Consider the following 23,501-nt stretch of genomic DNA (forward strand, 5'->3'; position numbering starts at 1 on the left):
GGATGGGAGACATGGAAATAAATCACATGTTCTGAAGAAGCTCAAGAGTCTGGTAGGTGAAAAAGGACAAGCAAATAAATAGCGATGGCACAAACAAGGTGACAGGTGCCATAAGAGGGGACAGATAAAGGGCCATGAGCAATTAGATCGGGGTGGGGTCGGGTGGGCGGCCTCACGTCCTGCCCAGACCAACGCAGCCCGTGGCTAAGCCGGCTGACTTTAAAAAGAGAAGAGGAAAAAGATCACTGGCCCACTGGCACTGTTCCTCGCACGGGAAGCAGGCAGGATCTATTTAAAAACGGCTAGAGGCAGGTTAGCGCCTTTTCTGGCAATTTCCAAAATTCGTGCTTCCTCAAGCCGACTGGCTAGCGGGACGGAACCAATCCTGTCAAAATCCTACAGATCTTAAAAAAGAAAAATCATTTAGCCGTCGCAGCCGGGATGATAAAAGAGCCCTGCCATTCAAAGGGAGGGTCAGCGTGGGGAGGAAGGTGGGGCTGGGGGGGCCAGGGAGAAAAAAGTGGGGGATTGAGAAAAAAGGGGGAATGCCCCCCAAATATGGATCAGGGCAACCGGCAAAGGAAATGTATGCATTGTAGTGGCTTTAGTACCTAATTAATTCGGTAATTTCAAAAACAATTTTATTTATGTTCCATTTACCACATCAAAAGTTAAAAAAAAAAAAAAACCATACTGATGCTAAAATAATACCTCAAGGCGTCTATTTTTAATCAGTTAAAAAAAAAATAGGGAGGGTAAAAAAAAAAAAAGCAGTCCTGGGTTTCTATACAATCTCTCCCGGGCAGACCACCAACCCTCAGAGAGAGAGAGGGAGCGAACACAGCCAAGCCCTCTCTGAGAGCCTTCCTGGCTGCCGAACACCGAGCTTGTCAAAAAAAACAAATCCATAATGGCCCGAGGCTCCTCTCCAATCTATTTTCTGCTCAGCTGGTTTTAAATGAAGTTATTATGAGTCATTAAAACACCCGCAAGCCAGTGGAAGTCAGCCAATTACAATTTTAAATTTAGCCTGTTCTCTGCCCCATTCTCTTGTTTTCTTCCTTTGCCCACAGAATACTGCTGCTGTTATTTCTTCCCTCCCTTCCTCTGCCCAAAGTGGAAGAGACAGTTATGAAAATGCAAGAGTACTGCATGGAACGCAGAACCATTCACAGGAAACCCAAGTTATTAAATTAAAACATGTAAAAACTTCTGCCCCCTCCAAAGTCAACCCCTCAGCCCAAAGTACCACCTCAGCCCACTGGATTCCTTGGAAACTCTAGACGCCATCCTAGAGATCATGGGGCTATTTTTTAAATGAAAAGCTTCTTGAGAACCTACCGCATAGCACAAGGAACTCTGGTGGTGCTTCTGCGGTGACCTAAATGGGAAGGAAATCCAAAAAAAGAGTGGACATATGTATGGAGGGGCCCCCAACCCCTAGGATGGAAGGCTTGATGATCTGAGGTGGAGCTGATGTGATAATAACAGAAATAAAGTTCACCATAAATGTGACACACCTGAGTCACCCTGAAACCATCCCCCTCGCCTCCGATGGTAGAAAAACTGTCTTCCACAAAATGGGTCCCTGAAGCCAAAAAGGTTGAAGACTGCTGGATATGTATGGCTGATTCACTCTGCTGTACAGCAAAAAGCAGTGCAACACTGTAATGCAACTATACTCCAATGGAATTTTTTGTAAATGAAAAGGTTCTTGAGTGGGATCCTGTTGAGAAACATTTCCATTCATCACACCAAACCAACATGTCCACGGTAGAATCCGAGAAGAGGGAAACATACCACCCATATCTAAGAATTAATAACAAACAATGAAGTCGAAATTCAAGGGTAACGTGGGCTCTGCAATGCATGAGTGTCGAGGGAAGTCACTAGATATGACGAGCTCATTTAGTTTTTAAATCTGCAAGGTAAATGGTCTGTGCGGAGCCATTACAGCAAAGGAACAATTTTGAGTATTTCATGTAAACACTTCTTCTTAATCTCTTTTTCTTACGTGTGCACACACAAGCATGTACATGCACACACACACAGAGCTGCCCTCATGACTGGGAACATATCTGCAGCTTTTCCACATCTTCCAAGAAGTAAGGAGTGTCCTTCCCGAAAGATGGTCCAATCCTACTTCTGCCCCAACCCTAATTAATGGATGAGTCTGGAAGCAGAGCAGAATAGACCCCTAGACCTCAAGGTACACTGCTCATCACCTCCAGGGCCACTCACCTTCCTGGTTCCTCTCCAAGACATACACACACACACACACACACAGACCATGAAAGGACCAGTGCTCTGCTCCAGTCAGACGTGGCCCAGGCAGACGGAGCACCTAAGAAAGGGGCGGCTGCCACACTCCTTCATTGAGAGTCAATGAAGCCCAGGGTGGAGGCAGGAGACTGCCGCATGCACTGATGAACCTGGAGCTCTGGGTGAGATGAGACTTAGGGTCCGTCTGCAGCTCCCAACCAGGCTCACTGAGAAGAGGGCCCTAAAATACAGAGGTGGCCACCAGGTCCACTGGGACCAATGGCAGCTTACCAAAAGCAGGAGAATCTGTCCTGCCCCTTGCCGAATGCAAACCTGAGGTCTGTAAACATGGCTGCCCCCACGTTCTGAGGGTCCCCAGCATGCATGCTAAGTCACTTCAGTCGTGTCCAGCTCTTTGCAACCCCATGGACTGTAGCTCACCAGGCTCCTCTGTCCATGGGGATTCTGCAGGCAAGAACACTGGAGTGGGTTGCTATTTCCTTTTCCAGGCAATCTTTCCAACCCAGGAACTGAACCTGCATCTCTTATGTCTCCTGCACTGGCAGGCAGGTTCTTTACCACTAGCGCCACCTGGGAAGCCCAGGGTCCCCAGAGCACAGCAGATGTCACCATCCTATCCTTAAACTTGAATCTCCCCACTCAGTCGCTCCAACTCTGGGGACCCCAACTGGTAGCTCCTCATGGTATGTACGGAGGCCCCTTCTTTCTGAAGTTCAAAAAGCAGAAGTTCCAGCAACAACTGCCCCCCTCCACTGCATGGGTCCATTCCTTGAGCGGGGGTGGGGAGGGGGCTCTAACATTTGATATTCATCATCTTTTTCTGAGACAGGGTAGCCCAAATTGTAGAAGCTTCACCAAACCCAGATCTGTGCCCTGAAGTACAAACTCTTTAGTAACAAGGTATTATCCCTTATTCAACAAACCCTCATCAAAAGCCTTCTGTGTGCTGGGTATTCTGCCAGGCCACAGGACGTGAGGGTAAGCACGCTCCCAGGTGCCCAGTGGGCTCTGCATTCAGGGGCATAGTACAGACCTCTGGGAGCACAGTGCCAGCAAGATGCACTTTTGTAGCAGCAAAGTCCAACAAGGATTTTACCAGATCTAACCCTGCTCCTCCACTCTCCCACACTCAGTTCAACATGAGGAAACATCCAGGGACCTAGGAAAAGCAGGAACCAAGCCAGAGAAGCCCCACTCTGGTCCCCGAGAGGTATGGGGCAGGAATATACAAGGCTAAGGTTCTGGGAGCACTCTGGAGTCCTCCCCAGGCCTTCCGGGCCAGAGGAACAATTTATTCCACACCCCAACCACCCTCTACTTCCCAGTGAAAAACCTCTGAACTTTGTGAGACAGCAAAGGCCTCCCCTGCATGGCAGGAGACCAAGTCTAATGAAGACATAAGAAAGAAGCTGGAAATGCACAGGAGCACTGAGGGAAGGCTGAGCCCAACACAGATGCAAAAACAGAGACAAAGAGGTGAAGTGCGATGAAAGGAGACGGGGGAAGAAATGGAAGTGAGGAGAAGGGCAGAGCTGAAAATAAACACCTGCTACCAGAGAGAGCTCAGAAGACCACATGGAGAAGGACAGCTGGCAGAGAGAACCATCACGCCTTGGTCTGGGGGCAGCTGGTCTCTTGGGTACAGCCCTGGACACTGGGACCCAGGACAGACCAGGAAGAGAGCAAGATGCAAGGGCTGAGGATGAAGAGAGCAGCGGAGGACCACCCAGCAATCCTGGCAGGGTGCACACCCAGGAAGGTGAAAAGAACCCCGGAAGTAAGAATATGGCATTGCCTTTGGGCAGATTCCTCACCAACATCCTCCCCTGCCACCCCACCAGCCAGCCAGACCCAGACAAAAACAAGGGCCGGCAAGGCAGCCCAGAAGGCGGCAGGGTGGTGGGAACAAGGGAGGAGGAAGGACAGAACAGGAGGACGGACAGACAGACAGACGAGATGTCCCGGCATCCATCTCTCAAGGGCCATCATTTCCTGATACGCACATCATTATCTCATTCGACAGAATCAGATGGCACGAAAGGGAGTGTGTGTTGGGGGGGTAGAAACCACCCTATTTTGGGATAGAAAAATCAGAGAGAAAGATACACACACACGCAGTGAAACAGAGAGAGAAAGAAGGTTATTACATAATTTCCACTTTCTTCCCTCCACCCTTAAAGTAATGTTCTATCTGACAGGCTCCTCTCCGAGGGGGGAAAAATGACAAATCCAATCCAAAATTCAACAGCCTGTGTTCTGTTCGGAGAGCACACAGTGTACTGTACAGCCCATAAAACTCCAAACAGCCTCCAGACACTGCCGCAATCGTCCTCCATCAAAACACTTTGTCTTGCATACAAAAATAAGATACAGCGCTGAACAGAATACAAAATCAACCCATTACAGTACAGGGAGATTGCTACTTAGCAACGAGGGGGCTCTAAAGCCTCGATGCTCTACAGGAAGCAAAATCTGTCGAGCCTGTTGGGCAAATGATAAACATTAGCGGTATTAAAAAACACAAAAGCCATGTAAATGGATAGACATAATGTGGAAACGAATTTATAGAATAAATTGGGACGGGGGGACTCGAGCATAGGGGGAAAGGCTGGGCTCCAGAGGGGTAGATGCATGCGCTTCCCAAACCCCTGCTAAGGCACCATATGGAGGGAGAGACGTGTGTGTGTTTGGGGGGGCCGCTATGTGAACCCCTTTTTACACACAGGGGCTGCAGGTGAAGGGGCGGGAGGGAAGTGGTGAAAACACTGTTTAATACAATGACCTGCCATGAACTTTCTGAACTTTCTCTGTTCCGCTGGCCCAACGTGACATCTGGGGGACCCAGGCACACACCTCCAGTAGCACTATGGTGGGGAGATGGGGGGTCTTCATCTACCCCAGGGCCCCCATCGCACCCAATGCCACCTCAGGACCTGCCACTTGCTGTAAACAAGATCCCTGGCCAAAAAAGAAAAAAAAAACAAAACAGAAAACAAAACCAAAAACACCCCATCTGGGATGGAAAAATCAGTATATTTCATCAGGTAAAGGGGAAAAATACCCTGGCTGTGAATCAGCAGTGGGGTTTCGGATCCCAGCCAAAACAGGAGCTAAAAGGCAAAACCATATTCTTCTGGTCTCCGTTTAGGCTCTTGAGGCAGAAAGGGAGAAGGGGCGGGGGTGGGGGGCAGCAAGGGGCAGCGAGGAGGAGGGGGGGAAGAAATGTATTTTTCATCAGCCAGTGTATAATTTATAAACAGCATTAAACAGTTTTTGTTTTCTTTTTCCTCTCTCCCGTGTATGGGCTTGGACGGCAGTCAAGCCCGCATTAATTTCTGCTTTGGGTACAGTGTGTTCTTGGAGGCACATCTGCAAGTGATCATAAACTCTCTGGAATGCTGGCAGAACATCCAGACCTGCCGGCAGGCCAGTGACGACACCACTCTGGGAAAAAGTTCGGGAAGCAGGCCAGATTCAGAGCAGGGACGGAGAGAGAGGAGCGTGCTGGAGACAGAGCCAGGGATAGTGGCTTCTCCTCGTCCCCGCGCCCCCTAGACCGAAGGGAAGGTGAAGGCGGTCTCTGACCCACTCATACCCCAGCTTAACCCTCGATGGGGCCCACCTCTGCAGATCCAGGACCTGGGAAGTCTCTTCTTGGTTATCTCCTGCTTTTACCCCGATGGCAGAAAGCCAAGAGCAGAAGGGAGCGAGCAGAGAGGGAGCAAATGGACCCTGGGTTCAGAGCCGCCTAGACAACCCCGTTCTCGTGTTCCTAGCAGATGGGTAATCTGGGAGGAAAGAAGAGAAAGACAGGAGAGAGAACGCAAGGTCAGGAGAAGCTGCAGGTCCTGAGCAGCCATCTTTGCATCCTCAGATGCATCTCCATCATCAGTGTGGGACCGGCTCATAAGCTCCACCTCAGAGTCACAGCTCCTTTGCCCCCTCCCCACATTCTCTGTCTTTGCAAAGAAGGACCCAGAAACCCCAAACATTAGTGGTTCCCAAAAGAAAAAAAAAAAAAGAGAGGCCAAGTACACAATCCACAGATCTTTGACATCTCGTAAAATTTTGTGACTTCCATCCAATCAGGACGGGGGAAAGCAAGAGAGGAAACAATTGCATTTCTGACCCCAACTCCACCTGCCCTTTTCCCTGCCAGCCGTTGACCCGGCCCCGGATGATACGCCCGGCCACACCACGCTGCTGCTGCAACCAGAAAAATCTGTCGGCCGAAGACCACGCTCTTTCCTGGTGCTTCTAACTATGGGGAAGAATCTGCTGTCGGGGTGATCCTCAACGGCCATGGCTCATAGAGCCCGGAGAAGGGCAAGGAGGAGGGAGGATGCAGACGGGACTCCCAAAGAAAGGCTGCGTGCCCCCAACAAGTGCAAGAGGCACAGGCCACACCATACTCCAGCCACGCCTCAGGACCGTCTGTCAGTCGCACCATTTCCCCTAAGAGCCTTATGAACCCTATACTCCAGTCTAGAGTACATCAAAAAGACCAACAGTCCTTTCTATTCCAGAGGAATAAAAGTGTCCCTGCCTTATCCAATCTTCCAATGGCTTCTGAGTGCCCTAGGTAAAGTGCAACTCACTTTGCAACTCGAGGCCCCTTCAATCTTGCCCCTCTGCCGCCCCATGCCCAGCCTGTACTCCCCAGCTACACTGCACATCACCCCAGGAGGCATGGGCTGCCCCCATCAGGTCGTCTCAGAAATCCATTCTACCACCTTCTCCAGAAGCCCCCTTCCTCTTCTGAATTTCTCCTAGAACTCTTTCTTAGCGATATGCACATATCACCTTCTTTTACCATAACTTCACAGTATCAGACATCCTTCCTACTAGACATAAGCACCCAGAGGGCAGGGGTGCTGCCTGTTCTCCAGGGTTAAGTACACAGAGCCTGAAGCATCTGCTGGCTCCAAAAATGAACGACACTCCCAGAATAGAAGCAGGCCACAGAAATATGCAAGTCTCTAAATAGTATGTAGCCAAGGCAAAAAATAGGGGCAAGCAGCGCTGGGTGTGCTCAGTTATAATCCACCAGGACATGAGGCCAAGCTGTGGGAAACACTACCTAATGGGAAACCTTACCCCAGCACATCGCAGGATCAACTCGAGTCATCGCCTGAGTCTGTGGTTTCTGCACGGACACCCCAGAGCGAGGATGTTCTCTTAAGAGAGAACAGGAGTGGCAAAGACACAGCGGGTCACAGATGCCCCAACAAGGGAAGGGGCAGCAAAGGACTGGGTGGGAGACTTCAGAGAGATCTGGGCGCACACAGGGGCTGGGACCCTTCCCCTGTTCCCTCCACCTGAGATTCACGTTCCAAAAGGAGCAGCTTTGCAAAGCACTCCAGTGGTCTCTCTTCTCACCCCAAATCTCCTTCTCAGGGCTCAAACCCTCCTGATCTCCAAACCACCTCTGAGAACGCCGGGTCTTGCCAGATCAATCTCATTACTGAGTGAGTTAGGTTATTGTTTGTTAATTTAAACTTATTGTTATCATCAGGTATAACTCACAAACACTTGGTTAGTTAACGCATTCAAATCGAAATCAAAACTTCAATTAAACTGAACATTCACTACCACCATTTAGGATCTTAAAAAAGAAAAAAGAAAGAGATGGAGAGAGAGAGGAAGAATTGTCTCTAAGAAGGGCCTCCTACAGGGCAAACTTCTAATTAAACAAATTGTCAATTTCAACACAATGCAAACTGATTTAGGAGTATAAATTTGGTATTCCAGTCACTGGAAATAAGACCTCACAGTGTCGGTCTCACACAGGCTGATTTCCTCGGGTAGGGAAATGCAGAGGAGAGGAGGAAGATAATTCGAGAAAAAGGAACGCTGGGGAGGAAGGGTGAGCCAGAGTGCTTTATCTTTTCAGAAATAATATCTCTGCAGAATTCAATGAGGCCTGTTCTCAAGCACTGGAGAAACTCCTTCTTGCCTCCTCCTTCACCCCACCCCTACCAGATGAGAAAAAAAAAAAAAAATTAATCGTGTATGATGACAAACTTGGCTCAGCACTCACTGTACACACTGTACCCACAAGGCTGGCGCCCAGCCAGGCCTGGCCCCGCGCCAGAACTACAATAACAAACACAGGCCACGCTCGCCAAGAGGGGGTGGGGCGGCGCACGCACAGCCTGCAAGGAAGCGAGCCTGTGCAGTCCCAGGAGGAGAGGCAGTGGGGATGAGCCTTTTCGGGGCAAAGATGGCCTTCAGGGGAAGTCAGGAGCTCCCTGACCTCGACCCAGGACCCAGACCCCCTTTGCCCATGCCTGCCCCCTTTTGAAAACACAGTCCCCAGGGCAAGTCTGGTTCTGTGCCACTCCGCGCGGCTGCTACAGCCCCTGGTGAGCCCCTCTAAGGCGGGGGTAGCCCCCCAGATGCTCAGGGGCCATCCTGGCTGTCTGCTCCCTGCACGGAGCCTTCAAAACAGAGCGGCAAGAAAATCTCACGTCATCTAATTAAACGTCTCCTCGAAGACCGCACATAGTTCTGTTACCGTGCAACTGGGGGGAGGAATTGGAATGAGGAAAGTACAATTTCTGCTACTGGAATCTGGGAGAAGGCCTGGCATCCCGGCCCAGCCCTCCCACCCCACCTCCCCGACACGGCCAGGTCTCTCTAGAGGCCTCAGGGCCTTCACTGTTCAAAGGGCGGGCGGGGGGCGAACAATTCGAGATCTAGCCCCACGAAGCCCTTGTCGCTGTTTTCTTCTCAATCCTGACACAAGGGTGAGAGGTACATGGGGCCAGAGAAAGAAAAATCAGAAGAGAAAAATCTGAGTCAAAGCGAGCTCTGAGCTCTCTGCAAGGGCGAACTAAGGCCCTGCTGTGACCTCCCCCATCACCAAATCCTCTTTTACAAGGGCAGTGGCAAGTGAATTTCAGAGGGACACATCATTTGCACAGACTCCAGAGACCCAGAGGAAAACCTAGGAAGATAGGCCCCAGGGTTTGCACGAGACGAGCTGTGGGACCCTGAACCAGCACTCAGTCATGGGGTGACGCGTTATTCATCTTGTTGGACCTGGGGCCCCTGGACCCACCTGAACGCGTGTAAGCAGCTCCTTCTCTTTCTGCCACTCTACCCACCCTACCCACACTCCTGAAGAACTGGGTTCACAACACAGACCTCAGCTAACTCACACGTAGCCAGTGCCCTGTAATGAATCCTGGGACACAGTCTAAACTCCTTCTATTGCAGGAGAGACCCGTGAGAGACTGGAGCTTTCTTAAGTCACCTGGCTTCCCAGGTTGCAGTAATCCATTCAAGCAGTGTCTACAGACTCCAGCACTGTACTAGGTAATGTGCTGCACGTCATGGGGACAGACCCTGTCCCCAGGGAGCGTATTCCAGTCTATTAGGGGAAAACTGAGGGAAAGGGAAGTTACATTTCCTGAGAACCTATCACGTGCCGGGCGGAGTGCTAAGTATCTAACGGAGCCTTGTGTTCAGAGGTTCAGATGGTTTACATTTCTTGCCCAAGGTCACATGGTTAGGAAGAAGATGCCCAAATTCCTAATCCTGACTCCCAAGAAGGAGGAAATAAGGCAATTCCATTAATAACAATAATACAGAGAAGAAAGACTGTACCCAGAGACAGCTTCAGATAAAGAAATACGGACTTGAGAAGAAGGCTTGATCGCTTCTGGCCGGAGGTGGGGGACAGTCAAGGATGGGATCATTCTAGAGACCTTGGAAGACCTGGAAAGACTAGGGAAGGGTTATTCCACGCACAGAGATGGGGTAAACAAAGCCACAGAGCTCAGCGAGCAAGCTGTGCTGGTAGGCACACCAGCACCAGAGCACACCAACCAGAACATGAGTATGGCTAGCACACTAGACCCCAGGAAACAAGTAAGGACCAAGGGAGCTTACTGGGCTGAGATACAGTGTGCGAGGAAGCCTTATCCGCGGGCTACATCACCTGCATGGAAGTGCCCGACAGCACATGGGGCAGAGACCAACACAGGCGTCAAGAAGCACGGAACAGATGAAACAGAAGGCCCAGGGAGGGTGGCCAACCTGTGGGCAGACAGCTCGCGGGACCCCTCACTAAACCCTGAACAACCCGCAAAGAGAAGGGGGAGCAGGAAGACTGCAGGTGCAAGTTACAAAAACACACACCAGAAAGCGCACGGGTACCCAGCGTGATGCCAAGCTCAGGAAGGCCTTGACTCAGAGGACTCCGGGCCAACGTGGGGCAGGTGGAGAATGAGGATGCTGCCCTGGGGCCCGGTGTGGGGGAGGGGAGGCCCCAGGGGAAGAAGGAAAGGAACACAAAGACACAGGGACAAGGCGGACACAGACACACCCAGCTGCCTGGCGTGGCCCCGTTCCTGGATCTGGAAGAGGGAAGAAAGGGAAGGAGTTAGAGCACTTGATGCAGGGCCATGAAGGCCTGTGAGAGGGACAGCACCTCACACATCGCAGAGGCACACGGCTCTGCAGGAAGGCAGTGCAAGCGGATACACATAAAGCTACCAGCAGCACAACCAAGGCGATGAAGACAGTGAGACAGACCACAGACGTTCAGACTGTCCTCCAGGGGCATGGCGACGGCAACGCTCGAGGAGGACAGCTTCAGAACCGAGGAAAAGGGGGGAAGGTGGAAGCAATCAACAGCTATTAAACACCAACTGTAGTTTAAGACGGAGAAGGCAATGGCACCCCACTCCAGTACTCTTGCCTGGAAAATCCCATGGGCAGAGGAGCCTGGTGGTCTGCAATCCGTGGGGCTGCAGAGTCGGACACGACTGACTGAATGACTTCACTTTCACTTTTCACTTTCATGCATTGGAGAAGGAAATGGCAACCCACTCCAGCGTTCTTGCCTGGAGAATCCCAGGGACGGAGGAGCCTGGTAGGCTGCCGTCTATGGGGTCGCACAGAGTCGGACACAACTGAAGCGACTTAGCAGCAGTAGCAGTAGTTTAAGAAGGGCATGATGCCTTCATCATTCATTCTGGTACCTAACTGATAGGAGTTAGCAACAGCTTGCCCTTTCCAGATACAGAAACTGGGGTGCAGAAGACAAACCTGCCTGAGGTCACAGAGATGGGGATCTGGCCAACCCCAAAGTCCAGACTCACTTCACAAACACTGAACTGCCAGCTGCCTGGAGGGCCCCGTGAGGGAGACAGGATGGAAAGGAACAGCAGATACTGACCGTGGACAAGATGGGAGAGAGTAAGACCAGATGAGAAGACAGTTGGCTCTTCTCCCCTAAAACGTGACTCCAGAGCTGAAAGACGAGGAAATTAGAGGGAAAAGAGCACTGCTCCCGGCAGGGAAGTGTGGTGGCCTCTCCCACCGAAGCCAGGCAGCCCCCCTGGCCTCGAGGCAGCAGCCCTGGACCTGCCGTATCCGCCCCTCCACCGAGAACGCCAGGGCACACTGCCTGCTTGCTTCTCCTCCCTTCACGCCTCGTGAGGCAGAGAAGCTTTGCCCAAACACAAGCAAAAGCACCAGCAGCTGCAGAGTCGACCCCACCAGAATTAACTTGCAAAAGACAGCACGCTGTAACTAGCTTTGTGTTCCAACCTTTCTATATCTATTTAATTAAAGGCTCCTGTATAATGTGAACCAATAGTCAGATTCATTAGACAGCGAGAACCTAATTCCACAACTGTTCTGCTAATGAAACTGCAGTCTACTTGGGAAGGTGGATCACACAGGGCACTGGGTACCCACGATGCCCAGGAAGCCCAGGAGGGCAGAGGATGGACCCATCCAGACAGTCATGTGGTCAGGATGGACCGCTCACTCCAGCAGCCTGGAGGGAGCATCCAAAGGACGGGGCAGACCAAGGCCTGCTGGCAGCAGAGACATTCACGCTCTGGGTGGGGGAAAGGCAGGCAGGCAGGAGGTGGGCGTCCGTGCTCAGGTGGGCCGGCCAGGGCATCTATGCCTACCTGAGTGAGCCAGTAAGTGCATTCTCAGTCGCAGACTGTCCAGGAACCGCTTTCCGCAGAGCTCACACCCGTACGTCTTCATCCCGCTGTGCAGTTTCCTGCAGGAAAGGAAAAGACAGGTTGCTGCCGCTCTGGTTGCACAGAAAGCAGGCCCACCGCCACTGGGGGAATTCGCAGCCAGCCCTCCAGCAGGTGGACAGGAGGAAGGGAGACACAGGACATGGGAGCTGGAGGTGGACCCTGACACATCCACAGTCCCACAGGCGGCCGAGAGCCCCCTTTCCCGTGGACGGCTGCCAAGGTGGCATCTGTACCTGGTCCTGTCCAAGGGCTAGAAGGGTAGGGCGTGCCCTAGTGCCCCACCCTGTGGCACAGAGACCAAGGGAGAAAGTCAGATTCACCTGTGGAGAGAGGAAGGAGGGAGCCCCAGGACAGTGAGACAGACACAACCTTCACAGTCAAACTAGCACAGGCCATTCGTACAGGCCAAGGTGCCTCTGCTTACCAGGCTCACAGCACGGCCCACGCTGCGCTGCCCTGTGAGAGCCCCCGGCTCCCCCAAACCACCACACACCCCAGAGGGCCGCCCTGTACCTTCTCTGTCTTTCACAGCCCAGCGCCCACCCAGAGATGGGCACACAGCAGGCTCTAAATAAGCGTTCTTAGTGAACCGAGGCCTTCAGGGACATCAGATGCTCCTCTGAGAGCATCCAGGTGTTCTTAGACCCGCAGTCACTCCCCAACACACAAAACCTCCCCAAAGGCCCAGCTTTTGATGTGCTTTCCCTCTACTTCCCACCAGAGGTTGAACCCAGATGGAAAGAAAGGCTTGAAGAAACCAGATATCATCATTCTATAAAAGGAAGGTGGCAGCCATCGGTACTGGCTTTCCAAAGTACTTTCACGCACGCTATCTCATTTTACCGTCACTGCCATGTGAGGTGGGCCAGCCACCCACGATCACCCCAGCACCCCGGGAAGACAGGAGCCCTGGTAACCACTGTTCACAGGTCCAGCCTGTGATCCTGGTCCTTGCCCACCGGACCCCACTGCTAAGGTAGGAGACAGCAGGGAGGCAGGGAGGCGGGTGGCTAGCGGGGAAGGTCTAGAGAGTCGGTTGCGGGCTGGCATAGGGGCCTTTTGGCCCGGAACTCTGCCTTTCCTCCCACCCACACTCCTGTTCTCAGGCCTCTCTGTGCCTCCGCCGGATACGGGATCCACCCCCGCCTTGCCCGCCGTCTCCTCAGGGGCCTCAGCCCCGAGGAACCGAGCAGGTACTGCAGCCAAAGGTAGGAGCCGAGGGTGGTGGGGCGGCAGGCAGGCACTCTTAGGGGAACCGCCCATCACAGTTGGGACGCTGATGTGTTAGGCCCACAGTCAAAGGCTGGAGGGCTGCTGGTACAGGATACTAGACGAATGCAGGTGGAGAGGGGGAGGATCGTACATTCCAGTCAGCGGTGCCCAGATCATGACACTCAGGCCAGCCACCCACTGCCAGCACCTTCCAAGTCCCATGAGAGCCCAGAGTCCATCACCACCCTGAGGGCCCCGGGGTGAGTACGAGCCCAGGCTTGGTGGCTTGAAGACCGTATCTGGGGTCCAGTGTGGCCAGCTTCTGTCGGCCATCACGCCCAGGCCCCTTCGCAGAACTCTTTCTCAATCACAGTGGTGTTTGCTTGCCTTCCCTTTCCCCGCGTGCCAAAGACAACACATGATTTCTCAATCACAAGTACACACACACCCTCATCTGTGACACGGCCGTGCACCCCACCCCCATGTTATCTGATTCGTGGCCGAGGCCGATCCATCCCAATTGAGAAATAATAACTAACAGAACAGAACATTTCCACTGAGCATTCTCAACTCTAAATATATTTCACAATGCTGGGCACTGGGACATGTCTTAATAGCATTCTGGGCAAAGCGGGTTTTAAAATACGCACCCAGGCGTGTGCGTGTGCGTGTGTGCGCACCCATGCATGTTCACACATGGTAGCTGACTGCGCCTGTCACTTGCCCAGGCAGGAGAGGGGTTTGCTTTCCCAAGAGCTGTTCTGTGAAGCAGCAAAAGCTTTATTCACAGGTGGTCCCACAGGTGACTCTGGTGCACACGCTCACGGTCTGGTCAGCATGGGTTCATCTTATTTATCTCCACCTTTGTCTGCACTAATGCTTTCTTAGCTTCCAGGAGTGCCCACCTCTGGGGTGGCTGTCAGGAGGAAGAGGAGCACAACATCCTTTCGGGTTGGCTTTCCCAAAGGACACTGGAGTGTTCGAGCCTTGGGTTTCAGCAGCCACCACCAGGAAAGCACCCCCAGTCCACTCTTGGGTTTCTGTTTCTTCCTTCTGCAGGTTCCAGATCAAGTCTCTCACCCAAAGAACACGTTCAGGGTTACCCCATCGCCTTGTTTGGTGCCAGTGGATTTGCCTGGCCACTGGTGTCAGCGGCTTTCTTGACCAACAGGAACGGCGTGGTGTGTAAGGTGATGCACTCTTGCCCTCTACTACAGGGGGAGCAGGAGGACGGGAAGGATGGCAGGGGAGCAGCCAGAAGACCTGGATTCTGCTCCTAACTTGGTCATTAATTTGCCTTACAACCTTGCAAATCCTGCTCTCACAATCTCTCTGCATTTTTTTTTCACCTGTAAAGTGATGGATGATGTCTAGTGAAAGTCGCTCAGTCGTGTCCACTCTTCGCAACCCCAGGGACTGTAGCCCACCAGGATCCTCTGTCCATGGAATTCTTCAGTCAAGAATACCGGAGGGAGTTGCCATTCCCTTCTCCAGGATATTTTCCCAACCCAGGGATCGAACCCAGGTCTCCCACATTGCAGGCGGATTCTTTACCATCTGAGTCTCACAGGGTCAAAATTTTATTATTCAAAAGACTTACCCATACCCTTTTATCCAGCCTCCAAGGGATTCCTCTGAGGGGTATAATCACCTCTTTGGTTGGGAGGATCCCCTGGAGAAGGGAATGGCAACCCATTCCAGTATTCCTGCCTGGAGAATCCCATGGGCAGAGGAATCTGGTGGAGCACAGTCCACGGGGTCACAAAGAGCTGGACGTGACTGAGCGAGGGCACATACATTCTCTCCCTGAGCCATATTCCATCTGTGTGATGCCTCACAACACCTAGGCGGTCGGGCCAGGACAACCCAAGCAAAAAACTGACACCCATTCCCAGAAATCTGTTCATTTTAAATCCTTCTAATCCAGACAACCTAAGTTCCCTCCTTCACCCACTTGCAGTCTATCTTTCAGTGAAAGAAACTTCCAGAACTCACGACCAGCCCTTTCTTTGGAACCATTCTGCCGCCCTGCACTTTCCAGCCTCCAGAGACACGGGTGTCCTCTCCTGCCCAAGCCTCGGGGTAAGGAAACTGCCCTGCTCCTGACGCACTAACTCAGCGCCCCCACACAGGGGCCGAGGGTGGCGTCCAAGCGATCCCAGGTGGAGTACAAGGACCAGGGTCCTGCCTGACTGGCTGAGAGAGTAGGACAAAGCAGATGGGGTCCAGAAGAGAGAGGGAGGCACCTCACAGGCCCGCAGCTCAGCTTGAGCCGGTTTACCCATATCCTTTGCTACTGTTTAGATGCCAAGAGATGGCTATAACGAGGCAGTGACCTCTCCTAATTCAAAGCAAAGGGAAATGGGCAGAGAAGAACCTGAGTGTATTTAAGGGTCACCAATAGATTCTAAATGGCGCCGTCTGTGGGAATGATCAACATGGAAACAAAGTCCCAACTGGTTTCTAGAGCAAAAGAACAAACTGTCAGAACTCAGGGTCTGTCTCTCTAGAGCAGTGGTCCCCAACATTTTTGGCACCAGGGACCTGTTTCTTGGAAGAGAAATTTTCCATGGACCACGGTGTGGGGTGGGGGGAATGGTTTGGGGATGATTCAAGTGCATTACAATTACCGTGCACTTTATGCCTATCAGTGTTATATCAGCTCCACCTCAGATCATCAGGCCTTAGGTTCCAGAGGCTGGGGACTCCTGCTCTAGACCACAGCCCCCATCACCTTCGTCCCTCATGGTGCTGCTGCAAAGTATTCGATGAAAATGGAAAGTCTGTCCGCCTCTTTCTTCCTGAGCCACATACACCTATATTTTCCCAGCCCGGCCATGCCTTCTCACAAGGTCGAACTGCTCGTGGCCATCTGAGGTCCTCAGCCTCCACTGTAACACAGGCAAGGAGGGCAGCTCAGGACATCTTTGCACCTTTCTACGCCTGCTGCCTTGGTTTTCACACTCTCTTCTCTGAGAAGCAAGAGCACTGGGCACGGTTTTGAGTGCAACCCAGTTCGAGACGGCCCAAGCATCTCCACACTCTAGTCGGCAGAGAGTCCATTCCCTCACAGGCTTCGGGGCCCCACCACCCACTCTTGGGGAGCAGGCCCAGATGCTCTCCCACCCCCGCTTCTGCCCCAGCATGTCCACACCTGACTCATTGGGTAAACTCACCCTGAAGCTAAGAGATTTTCAATTCGGTCCAAGAAGACCAAAAAAAAAAAAAATTAACCTCTAACAGGTTTCTAGCTATTTTCTCAAGAGAGCTGAATCATTATGAGAAATCAGAGGTAAGCTAAGACGAACTTCTTAACAAGTTAACTGGAGGGAACGACACACTCCTCACTGATTCTCAACCACACAATTCTTGCCCAGTAAAACCAAGTCAGCAAGCTACATGCTCATTCAAACCACTTTCGTGCTGTTGTGAGCCTGAACGTTCATACGCATCTGCTTTTGACTGTGACTATGTAATGGCAGAAGGCCTGTTTCGCTTTCCTTTTCTTCGTAGGGCCTAGTTTAGAAGCGACTGCTCAGTGCTGCCAAAGAAATCCCAGACAGCCTCCTCTCATCTGAACACTGCGCCAAGCACAAGAGCCTCATGGGCACCTCCAACCCAGAGCTGGACCTTCACTTGTGCCCCTGAAGTCCACGGGTGGAAGGCCAATGGTGACATCACAGCTGCACAAAGCCTGAGCTTCAGGCCAACCTCGCCTCGGGATGAGGCTTCATCTCCCCACTAGAACACAACAGGAGAGGAAGTGGGAGCAGGGAGAGACTGACACTAGATGCCATCCTCACCCGCCCAGCCTCCAGGGACAGCGGTCCATACCAGCTGCTCCCTAAGGGGCACCCTCTGCATCTGTGCCCTGCTGGAGAAGCTCAGCCCTCCTTCACCCCACACGGCCAAGGACTAAGGGGAGAATGCTAGAAGCAGGGCCGGCACCAGTGCTTGCCTCAGATAGACAGGTTCAAGGCCCAGCACTGTCAATATTCCATTTCTTCCCAAGCTCCTCTGCCAAAGACAAATGGCAGTGAGAACAGACCAACAAGAGGGGAATTCTGTTCCAGTAACCCAAAGACTGTCCCTCTTCGCTGTCTTCCTGGGGAGGTGAAAGTGCCTGCCCTGTGACTTTGCTGGTCACACCACACCAGCACTGAAAACTAAGTCCTGAGAGTTAAGTGAGTGGGGGGACCACTGACTCACCTCTGTCTGAGAGAAGATGCAGTGGGGAAGCCATCCTAGAAGGGCCTTTATAAGATGATGCTTTCTTTGTTCTCACCCTACACGACTCCATCCCCCACTCCCACCAACACTCTAGCTTCAGCAGCTCTGAAGGTCCTTCCATCTCACCCCTCTACTTGGTGTGAGCTCCCCCACGAGCAGAAGTCAGCCCAATGCTTGATCTTTCGCTTCCTGATCCCGCGACCATCAATCTGACCTACACAGTACTTCTAGGGGTACTCAGAAGAGATGAGGACAAGATAGAAGGTTCTATGACTCAGCTCCCCATGATGGTTTCAATGATCCCTTTCTCTCAAAAGCCTGCTGCCTTCCGGGAGTCAATACTGCCTAAGGCTCTCTATTGATCATGGGAAGGCGGCCCCATACAAACCTCCCGCTCCCCTCTTGAGCCGGACCTGTCCATTGGCCCTGACTGGCAGCTGTGTCTCCCTACATGGGCACCCTGTGAGCTGGGTCCCTTTGGGAGCTCTGACAAGGCTCTCGGTCTGCAAAGCAACAAATAGCCCTTAAACCCAATGGTAAGAGAACCTCCCCGGCCTCCCTCACCTCTCCGAGTGGAAACAGAACTGATAGAGGAAAAGAGTTTATGCACTTCCACAACGGGCTTACTCTTCTTCCCCAGATCATTAAATTCACAATGTGCCTTCAATGTCCACTTGCCTTCAATTCAAATGCCAAGAGGAAGGCCAAACAGTCAACGCCATTCTGGGCTTAAACTTTAAGAGATGAGTAAAAAGCGATTGGGTTACGAGGGATTTACTCCCAAAAGCAACTTCTAGGGAGACTGCAGAGTGTTTCTGTACATGGTCCAGGCTTCTGTTCTCTCTCCACATGCCTTTCTGTGGTGAAAGAATACTCTGAACAGAACTGTTCCGCTAGCAGCCTCCACCCTAGGCCAGGGCAGGTCATCCACAGGACACCTGGGATGCTCACGGAATGTTCTCTACTTTCGAAGGGTGACAGGGAATCTTCTCAAGGGACATCTCTCTCTCCTTCTTAGTCCATACCATGCAATGCACAAGCATGCGAGATCTTAGTTCCCCAGCCATGCACTGAAACCGCCTTGGGAGTACAAAGTCTTAACTACTGGACCACCAGGGAAGTCCCACAAGAACATCTTTTAATGCTGTCAATAGTGAGTGATCTATTTCAGTCACCAAGGGTCCACAGGCACATCCAGTGTCATCCTCCTTAGGTACTTTCTTGGAGTATCAAGTCCACAATTCTGGACTAAGCCATTTGTAAGTTCTTCAAATCTACAAGCTCCTGGAAGACAGGAACCAGGACTCCATTTCTCCCTCCAGTCCCTCAGCACCGACACAGGCAGCCAGAGCAGACCCATGAGAGGCTACAGCTCCTGAAGCAACTGCCAAGCACCCCCAGACCAAGGGATAGCCGACACTAAAAGCCAGCCCTGGAACTGCCTGGATTCAGACAGGAGGCCTGGCACCCCCAGAGAGAAAAAGCAAGCATAGTTCTAATCTTGGCTAGGGAGTGGGTCACGTTCATTTTCTCAAGGCATAAATAAGGGAAATTGTCCTTTTACCCACTTTTTTTAAACGTTGAGATTACACAGTCATTTGACAAGCTGTGAATGCTTAGCTGGTATTACCGCAAATTATCCTTCTAGCAATAGAGTTCGTTGCTCTCTGACTAGTCAATATTAATAAACATTAGCGAATGCTTTTACAACACAATTTATTTTTTAATACAGCTCTTTATGTATGCCATAAAGTAAATATACCAATAAAAAGCAAGGATTTCAAACAACAGATTAAAAAAAGCAACCAAGAACTAACAGAGTGCTAGTTAACACCTTCTGTGCTGCTAAACGGGGGGCAGGCTGACAGCAAGCATCCCTCTGCTGGGGATCCAGGCCTATGGGCCATGGAAGACGGAGGCCATTGCCTCAGAGCCTTTTAAAGAGGCATATTTTCTCAAAAGTCTAGATTAGAAGCGTGGTATTTTGACCACTAGTGGTAAAGAACCGCCTGCCAGTGCAGGAGACATAATGAGACACGGGTTTGATTCCTGGGTCAGAAAGATCCCCTGGAGAAGGGAATGGCAACCCACTCCAGTGTTCTTACCTGGAGACTTTCATGGACTGAGGAGCCTGGTGGGCCATAGTCCACGGGGTCACAGAGAGGTGGACATGACTGAGCAACTAACACACATATTGACCAAAAAACTGGACGGGGAGTGGGGGACACAATGTTCACTCTAGCTCTTCCAGGAACCGTCCCAGCGACCTTGGTCAAATCACTTACCCTCTCCAGATTTCACTCTGCAGCTTTGGAGCCAAGCAAGAATTGAGTTAGATGACTTCCTAGGCCTTTTCCAACCAGGTTTATGACATTAAAGGGCTGTGGGGTTAACAGGGGCCTGTGCTAGCCAGACTACAATCTTCTTTGTGAAGAGTCCATACTGGTAACATCCCCTCAATCTCTGTCACTGAGCCCAGAACATAGGAGGGACTCAGTGCATCTTTGCTCAGTAAACAGACAAATATGAAAGGGAATTCAAGGAGAAAAAATGTAGAGGTTAAAAAACCACACTGCCTTTTACACATGCATGCACGCACACACACACACACACACCAGTAACAAACAGTTGTCCCTTTAGATGGCCAACAGGCACATGAAAAGATGCTCAACATCGGTAATTATTAGAGAAATGCAAATCAAAACTACAATGAGGTATCGCCTCACAAAAAGTCAGAATGATCATCATTAAAAAGTTTACATTTAACAGATGCTGGAGAAGGTGTGGAGAAAAGGAGAGAAACCCTCCTACACTGTTAGTGGGAATGTGAACTGGTGGCAGCCACTATGGAAAACAATATTTTGTTTTCAGAAAATTTAAAACAGAATCACCACAGGAATGAGCAGTACCACTCCTGGGGATGTATCCAGAGAACACTACAATTTGAAAAGATACATGCAACCCAATGTTCAAATCAGCACTACTCCTAATAGCCAAGACATGCCAACAACCTAGATACCTAAATGTCCATCAACAGATGAATGGATAAAGAAGATGTGACATATAGATGCAGATAAAGATATACACACACAATGGAGTACCACTCAGACATAAGAATGAGGTAATGCCATTTGCAGCAACATGAATGGACCTAGAGATTATCACACTAAGTGAAGAAAGAGGAAAACAAATACCATGTGATATCGGTTACATGTGGAATCCAAAATATGACACAAACGAACTCGTCTATAAGACAGAAACAGACACGCAGACACAGACAACAGACCTGCGGCTGCCAAGGGGGAGGAGCGAGACGGGCGAACCAGGAGTTTGGGATTTGCAGACGCAATCTATTATATAGAGAACGGACAAGCAAAAAGGTCCTACTGTACAGCACGGAGAACGCTATTCAAAGCCCTGTGATAAAGCGTAATGAAAACGAGTAAGTCAAAGAATGTGTGTATAACTGAATCATTTTCCTATACAGAAGTTAACACAACCTTGTAAATCAACTATATTTTAAGCTAACGTTTTAAAATAGAACAGTTGTCCCTGTTGTCCAAAAGAGAAGACCTCCCTGGGCTTCTTGGAAGGAAAACCATGCATTCTGCCTTGGCCCGGGATCAAGGCCAATCTGGAGCTGAGTGAAGAGTGGCAGGGGCTGTCCTGAGCCTTGAAAATATGAGGAGGAACAATGTCATTCCCCACGGCATAACCACATGAAGTACAGTGCTTTCAGATAAGGCTGCCCCAGAGTGTTAAAACACAACGTCAAAAATGACAAAGGGCCGTGCTAATCTCCCCGCAGCAACTGCTCAAAGAAGGATCTTCGTGGCAGCCCAGCACCGGGAGGCCCAGGCTTCTGGCTGTTATGTAACCGGCCCTTTGTTTTAAAGCACCAAGTTCTCCCAAGTCATTTATTTGAAATATCTCTATCAACAAATTTCACCAAGAACAAAAGTTTTTCATTTGTGCACCAGGCTATAGGATGATCTTATCACACACAATCTCATACGGTCTTCTTTCAACAAGGTCTTAGCGTGCTTATCTGCGAACTTCCTGGTAGCCAAATATGATTGAAATGTTCTATTTATGCTCACTGGATTAAGGAGATGTTGCAAAACTGCACAAAAACCTGGCAGATGTAAGCAAGGTATTACAGCCGGGCCAGTTAAGATGTGAGGGAAAGAGATCAATACACACTTTTGTAGTTTTCTTTTCTTTTTTTTTAATTTTTTTTTTTTTAAGAAACCAGAAAAGTTGTGCTTTCAGAAAAGGGAAGAGGAAAAAAAGTAAAATACCTTAAGATTTATAGCTTTTCAGAGCTTTTTTCCAAACCCAAAACAGGGCACCATGAGGCATGCTTCATGATGTCAGCCCAAGGGAAACAAAAATAAACCCAAAATATTCTCTCCAGATCCCAAAAGGCCCTATATGGGAACTGAACTATGATTACGGATGAGCAGCGCTTTTTCGCTCTGTCACTCCTATATGAAGCTTTCAACCAGTAAAAATAGCCAATTTCTAGGAAAACCCTTTCAAAAAGCTACAGATTCCCCCTTAATCTTCCTGCTCTGCCCGGGTGTGCGGAGGAAATGTCGTTCTTGTAGTTATCTAGGCTCATTCTGACATGCTCTCCTGTTAGCCAGGCAGCCAAAATTCTACCGCCTTCCCATCCCACAGACCAGCCATGAATCCTTAGAGACTATTGAAAATAACTGAGGTTTATTAAGGGCCTGAGGAGAAAGTTCCTGTGGAATTAAACCCTTCTGAAAATCTTCTTAATGTATATTGCCTCATTCTTTCTGCTTTAGCACACCGAAAATTGAATTACTTCTCTATGAGGATGCTGAGATTTTGGAGCCATCATTCTGAACATCAGTCTCGAAACGCAAGATCGGGGAGTGCACAGATGAACCTGTGTGGACATCCAATCACACTGCAAAAGTCATTGTCATTTTAATGAAGGAAAAAGGCAAAGCCCCAATAGATAGCCATTTCTCTGCTAGTTCTTTTTTCCTTCTAGAAAAGTGCAAAAAAAAAAAAATATCTAGTCTACAGAGATTTAATAATAATACGGCTAGTGTGTTTATAAATCACATCCGAGTCCGAAAGGGTTTGCTGAGGACGGTCTCAGCCACCTCGTGTCTGGGGAAGGGAGCACAGTCCGCTTTCCGTGGAAGAGGACACTGACGGTGAGTCACTGATCTTCCCGTAAAGCAAGCAGAAGTCTCCACATCTCCCACCTCCCGCTCCACACGCACACTTGCCCACCTGAGAGAGTACGTGCTCCACCCGTAACGTCCCCTCATACCCCTAGAGGCACCAGAAAACCACCAGCAAGAGAGGAGACATGAGCACACGCCCGGGACTCACCCAATGTGAATCGGGAAGTAAACGGGGCCACGGAGCGCACAGGTGAGTCCGATGATGACACCCAGCGCCCACAGCAGGCTGGCTCCTGAAAGGACTTCATCACCTCCTACAGGGAAGACCTCAGGGAATACTTGTAGCCTCACCCCCCACAGCTGTTTAATATCTGTTAAGCACCTTCTGGGTGCCCAGTTCTGGGAAAGTTAAGACTGCACTGGAGCCGAAGTCCACGTGGGTAGGTTCTGCATCAGCGTTATTCTCCATCACTGTACTCCACTGATTTCCGGCATATCCATTCCTGCACTTGCCAGGACCGACAGCTATACACCGTGTTTTTGCTGCTATTCCTTATCTCTACTAGACTATAAGCTCCCTGAAAGCAGAAACTAT

At 50.6% G+C, this 23,501-nt stretch overlaps 1 protein-coding gene and 1 long non-coding RNA gene across 5 annotated transcripts in view; one reads left to right on the plus strand and one right to left on the minus strand.

Moving 5' to 3' along the window:
• ZBTB16 (zinc finger and BTB domain containing 16) overlaps positions 1-23,501 on the minus strand; it is a 204,719-nt gene that overhangs the window by 93,625 nt on the left and 87,593 nt on the right. For all 4 annotated transcript variants that reach the window (XM_027563684.1, XM_027563683.1, XM_027563685.1 and 1 more), the window contains exon 3: positions 12,216-12,313. In XM_027563684.1, the coding sequence (XP_027419485.1) occupies positions 12,216-12,313 (98 nt within the window). The remainder of the gene's footprint in view (positions 1-12,215; positions 12,314-23,501) is intronic.
• LOC113905836 lies at positions 15,009-18,409 on the plus strand. The gene is made up of 2 exons (XR_003514738.1): positions 15,009-15,590; positions 17,022-18,409. It is a non-coding gene; the product is annotated as an uncharacterized LOC113905836 (long non-coding RNA).

The sequence above is a fragment of the Bos indicus x Bos taurus genome, chromosome 15 (genome assembly GCF_003369695.1).
Source record: "Bos indicus x Bos taurus breed Angus x Brahman F1 hybrid chromosome 15, Bos_hybrid_MaternalHap_v2.0, whole genome shotgun sequence".
NCBI classification, from domain to species: Eukaryota; Metazoa; Chordata; class Mammalia; order Artiodactyla; family Bovidae; genus Bos; species Bos indicus x Bos taurus.